At 48.6% G+C, this 5,784-nt stretch overlaps 1 protein-coding gene across 1 annotated transcript in view; it reads right to left on the bottom strand.

The window, feature by feature from the left end:
• The window catches only part of LOC104386683 (60S ribosomal protein L4-A-like), a 7,357-nt gene extending 1,664 nt beyond the window's left edge, over positions 1-5,693 (bottom strand). Inside the window, exons 1-10 of the mRNA XM_009995321.1 lie at positions 5,580-5,693; positions 4,306-4,477; positions 3,366-3,472; positions 2,796-2,934; positions 2,136-2,260; positions 1,625-1,754; positions 1,047-1,203; positions 792-875; positions 451-571; positions 254-370 (exon numbers count right to left, since the gene is read on the bottom strand). Of these exons, the coding sequence (XP_009993623.1) occupies positions 254-370; positions 451-571; positions 792-875; positions 1,047-1,203; positions 1,625-1,754; positions 2,136-2,260; positions 2,796-2,934; positions 3,366-3,472; positions 4,306-4,477; positions 5,580-5,693 (1,266 nt within the window). The remainder of the gene's footprint in view (positions 1-253; positions 371-450; positions 572-791; positions 876-1,046; positions 1,204-1,624; positions 1,755-2,135; positions 2,261-2,795; positions 2,935-3,365; positions 3,473-4,305; positions 4,478-5,579) is intronic.
• Positions 5,694-5,784: the final 91 nt, after the last annotated feature.

Genomic DNA, 5,784 nt, shown 5'->3' with positions numbered 1-5,784 from the left:
TGCCCCCGCGCGGCCGCGGGACGTCACGGCCCGGGGGGCAGGAAGGACGGGAAAGCCCAGCACGACCCTGTCCGTCCCGTTCTTGAGTTTCTCTTTTAAAACCCGCTCAGACAGGCCTATCCGAACAAACCGCGTCTGAACACCAGGACAGCATTTCTCTGTTCCACCGGACTTTATTGGCTGTAAACCCACAGCACAGGCTCGGGCTCTCAAGAGGATTGCACTGGGTTCTGCACTGAGTTTACGCTTCAGCCTTGGCCTTGGCTGCAGTCTTGGCTTTCTTGGCTGCAGGCTCTGCCTTGGGCTCAGCTGGGACCTTGGCAGCGAGCTTGGCCTTGGCCTTTTCTCTCCTCTCTTCCTTAAGTTTATGCTGAAAAAGACAAGCAGATGATCAGGGTGCTGTGTGGAGCAGTGACCCCCCCTGGCACTGCCAGCCCCGAGCTGACTCACGTTCTGCGCGTGGCGCAGGATGGTGTTGCGACGCATCGTTTTGGCGTAGGGGTTCAGCTTGATCATGATTCTCAGGTTCTTCAGTGGATTCTTCTTCAGGACTCTACGGCGAATCTTCTTCCTGACAAGAACAGACATGTATCACCATCTCATTTCTAAATTGCAATTTTGCTAAATCATCCCTGAAACTTGGGGAAGCACAATTCCTAGTACCTGGGAAGCTAAAGAAACCCCTGCCCCATCTGACGTCCCAAGGCAGAGATGTCCATCTCACAACACAGCGTGGTACACTTGGCAGTGCTTAAAGAGACACTGCACATTCATTAGAGATGAACACTTACTTAGGAGCACGCAGTGCCTTCTGGATTTCCTGGCTCCTCATGATTCTCCCAATGTCCGTGTTGGTCATCTTGTGCATCGGCAGGCTGTGAAACCAACGTGCATAGTGTCAGCTGGACAATAAAAACATGGCTAATGCAACAAAAACAGGCACTTAGGAGAAAGTACTAGTACTGATTGGCCCCCTCCCACCAGTAGGAGCTGGGGCATAGCAGGGCTGCTCCCCAGCCCGTGGTGCCCAGCAGGGCTGTGCTCACTTGTAGTCACTCTTGAGCGTGGCAGGTTTGCGCCAGGTGCCGTACAGGTCGTCCAGCTTGCGGAAGGCGCTTTCTGTCCAAATGCAGAAACGCCCAACGTGGCCACCAGGAGCAAGTCTCAGCAGGTTCAGCTTGTTCACATCGAGAAGAGTAATTCCTATCAAAAACAGGCACACCCATCCCTTTGTTTTGTAATTAAAATCAAGGAATGCAAGATGATGCAATAAACAGACAAAATAATAGAGATGTGGGCTTATTAGCCTCTATGCCAGTTACACACGCCTACCCAGGAAATATTACATTCTAAAACAAATCATCCGTCTTCTTCCAGTAACAAACTTGACAGCTCATTTTTAACTGCTCCAAATGCAGTTTAGGGTTGGCAACAACCAGAAAATTTCTCATGAACATCCCCAACCTCACCAAAACAAGTTCTTAGAAAGAACATCTTAGATGCTTCAGCAAGTCAGAACTTCCACAAAATCATGTGTTTCAGAAACACGGACCAATGAAGTGGAATCTCATCATTCTAGGCAGTCTCCCAACAAAACAGGAAGCGTGTCCCAGGCTGCAGTTACCTGGGATATTCCGGAAAGCTCGGATGATGCCATTGTCCTCGTTGTAGATGATGCAGGGGCCCCGGCGCTGGATGCGACGGCGATTCCTCATTTTACCCTTTCCCGCCCGCATCCGCTGGGAGGCATAAACCTACAGAAACATCAAACTTGTCAATACTGAAAACAGTGCAGATCCCATGAGAAAAGACAAAACCAAACTGCTTTTGTCAGAACTTCACAATCACCACTGCTTGTCTGAAACACGGACCAGTGAGAAGTTCATCATTCATAAGCGTAAGGAAAGCAGCACTATGCATGTGAAGGAACACTGACATGAAGACAACTGAACACAGAGTAAAGCAGCACAGCAAGACACTCACTTTGCTTCAATTCTGTCTTTTACAGTTTCCTGTTTTTACTATGGGATTTCTAGTGGCATAAAATAAAACCAGAACTATTTGGAATTCCTACTGTAACAGTAGCAGTCACATCACCTGGGTGTTCCTCTTAAGAACATAGCTTAGCAATTCACCTTTTTGATGTCATTCCAAGCTTTCAGCTTCTTAAGAAGCAGAACAGCTTCCTTGGTTTTCTTGTAACTCTCAACTTTGTCCTCAACAACCAGAGGAAGTTCTGGGATCTCTTCGATGCGGTGGCCTAGCAAGGATGTGACAAGACATGAAGTTACCCCCTGACCTTAGTTCAACACATCTCTCAGTCATTGCCTTGTATTCAGTAATGGCACAAAATGGTTGACCAACAGTGCAAATTAAGTTCATGATCTAACATTCAGGCACAGTAACTACAGCAGTGAAGTTTCAGTGGAGCCTTAGAGATCTACCTCAGGCAGCACCTTCTGTATCTGAGGTAAGTATTAAGCAAATCTTGGGCTTCCATGGACAGCAATCCAACTGCACTGCCACGTGATGCAAGATTCCATTTGTTTCCATAAACCACATGGACAAGGCTTGTGCCAGCAGCACACACAGAAGCACCTCAGCATGGCTGAACTTCCAGCACCTTGGAACTGCAAATACTTGGGAGTTGTGCATAACAAAAATACCCCCCTCCCCACTGAAGAGGGGACAGCCTTTACACCCTGTATGGGATAGGACAGTGATCAAGTCATCTCACAGTAACTGCTCGGGGCACACAGAACTGCAGGTGCTGACTTCCAGGGCAGAATTCCCACCTTTGGACATGACCAGCGCGGGAAGGGCGGAGGCGGCCAGCGCGGAGCAGATGGCGTAACGCTTCTGCGCGATGTTCACCCGCCGGTGCCAGCGCCGCCAGGTCTTGGTGGGGGCAAACATGCGGCCCCCACGACACATCTAGAGCATCCACAGTTAAGAACAACCTTTTGAAGCTCCTTTTCCTTGGCTGAATCTAACCCTTGCTCAGCGTTTGCTGTTCATCAAACATCTGTCCCAGCACGCTGACAGCAGGCAACTGTCACTGAGCACAGAGTCAGACGCAAATTACGACATCATGGCAAGATGGTACGTGTCACCAGAGGCAAGACACCTGCTTTTGTGGTGGGGGGAATCAGTGAAAGCTGCTGTTCATTAAAGCAAGTCTGAACTGGCATAGAAAAGGGTCTAATCACATGATAAATGTCTCAGACCTGTGGTGCAGCTCGCTGTAGGTAGCTGTTATCTCAAGTAGAAGATTCCATGTTATGTTTAGATTCTTAAAAATATGTTTCTACTGCTTGCTGAGTGCAGGGCACCCAGTGGCAGCAGCAGCAGCTGTGAAAGGATACGTTGCCAAAGGCACCCTGGCCGGAGCGGTGAGTTCCCCCTCCTCGCACTCGGGGAATACGAGCGACTGCTCTCCCAGTACCCCAGGACTCAGCACTGGTCTGGTGACCTGGAACAGAAAGAGTTTCAGTCAGACAGTGACAACATGGCAATTTTCATCAAGGCACAGACAGGTACAATTCAGGAGCACCAATCAGAACTTCCACTCTTATCATGTGTTTCAGAAACACGGACCAATGAAGTGGAATCTCATCATTTCAGCAAAACGAATCCCAGTCAGGTAAATTAACTGATACCACGTTAAAGATCTGCTTGGGTCAGAATCAAGCACATTAACACACTCATTTCTACGCTTGATCCTCAATTTGGAAATCTGAACTGCCAGTGCTGCTCCTAGTGGGTTAAAATGTTTGTGAGAAACACTAGCAGAAAGAAACCTGAAAATGCACGTTCCTGGCACAAATAATTTGGAAGCAGAAGCCATTTGTATCTAGAAGCTTTTCAGGCAGCCCTAACAAATGTTGATTTGCAGAAGTTTCTCCTTGGGAAATGCCTCAGGTAAGTCTGCTGCACTTACTGTGCAAAAGGGATGACGAAGGGCAGCTTGTCACCAGTTTTCTGCCTCATACACTTGTAGACATCCTGTTATTCTCATAGATGCCACTCAAGGACCCAGGCACCACGACACTCACAGTAAAACACATTTCAGAGAAGACCCCAGACTAGTCCCAGCCTGTTACACTACCTGGCTGTTCTTCAGAATAATAAAGCTGTATTCATAGCATTTCAAATCAGACTGTTACTAATCAGAGCAGCTGCCTTACCCTCTAAACACAACCCCAGCAAACAGCACTTCCTTCAATTCTCAACCTGCTGCCCTCTGAGCTCCCTCGCACTGCAGGCCCAGGCCAGCACAAGTGCCCAGTGCCCTGCCTGCCCTACCTGCCAGCTCGCTGACCGCATAGGGCTGCCGGTTGTTCTTGCGCAGGTTGGTGTGCACGAAGTTCACCACGTCGGGCCGGATGGGGGCCTTGAACACGGCGGGCAGGGTGACATTCTTGCCTGATGCTTCCCCCTTCTCGGAGTAGACAGAGATCAACGGCCGAGCACAAGCCTGGAAAAGGAAAAATCATCCTTAAGCCCAAGTCAGGTCCACTGCTCGTGTTCAAATCCCAAGAGCTATTGCTCAGAATGAAGAGGTCTTCAGTTCAGCAGTGCCAGCTGGCTGACAGCAGGCAACTGTCGCTGAGCACTGGATAAGACGCAAATTACATCATCACAGCAATAACTTTCACTCTAAATAGTGCTCCATAGCACCAGGCACAGCCAGAATGCTGTATCTGAGGCTGGAAATCCAAGTGATTTACAAGTCATTTGGGTAGAATTAATCTAGAAATGAATCTCTGCAGTCTTCAGTTACACCTTCTGAACTACTTCCTATCTACTCTTAGAAATAAGCCCATATAAAACTCACCTGTGTTGTTACAGGTAATTCAAGTTTTGTTATTTGGAGACCTCACAGTGGCTTTCCAGTGCCTGAAGGGGCTACAGGAAAGCTGAGGAGGGGTTTTTCACCAGAGAGGGCAGTTAGAGGACAAGGGGTGATTGGTTTTAAACTGAGAGAGGGGAGATTTAGGATTAGACACCTGGAAAAAATTCTTCCCTGTGAGGGTGGTGAGAGCCTGGCCCAGGCTGCCCAGGGAAGCTGTGGCTGCCCCATCCCTGGCAGTGTTGAAGGGCAGGTTGGATGGGGCTTGGAGCAACATGGTCTGGTGGGAGGTGTCCCTGCCCATGCAGGGGGTTGGAACCTGATGGTCCTTAAGGTCCCTTCCAACCTTCACCATTCTATTATTCTATTTAAATTATGTTTCACTGCTGAAATGCTGCACCCAGCAATCTTGAGAATCACAATGACTACAAACAAACAAACTTAAGTATCAGAGTGAACTTTCTGTAAAGCTTACAGCCTTTAACAATCCTTGTGCCTCTAAATCCGTGAGGGGAAAGTCCCACTGCTAGCAGCACCAGCTTCTTTTAAAAATATGAAAAAACGTCCAATATACCTTGCTGGTCTGAACAGCACCCTTTAAAAAGGATCTGTTATCATCATACCGTATTTGTTATTAATACCTTCTGGAATTATACCGGATCCTCCTTCCCTTTCCCACTTACAATGAATTGTTAAGGTATTAAAACCAACCCCCCACAGGCTTTACGGAAACCTTCTTTTCACTCAATGTGAGGTCAAAACCTTCCGTGGGGCTTTCTTCTGCTATAGAAAAACACGAGAAAAAGGAAAAAGCCCTGCCAGAAGGCGACGCGGGCTTCATCTCCCACACTGCCCTAGCAAAGGGTGACTTCCAGCCCACTAGGCCAAGATCTGGGCCGAGACCCCCCTCCTCGTCCCGCCCCGGCCCCTCC

The sequence above is a fragment of the Chaetura pelagica genome, unplaced genomic scaffold (genome assembly GCF_000747805.2).
Source record: "Chaetura pelagica isolate M959 unplaced genomic scaffold, ChaPel_1.0 scaffold453, whole genome shotgun sequence".
Lineage (NCBI taxonomy): Eukaryota > Metazoa > Chordata > Aves > Apodiformes > Apodidae > Chaetura > Chaetura pelagica.
This window is presented reverse-complemented; position numbering and strand designations above follow the sequence as displayed.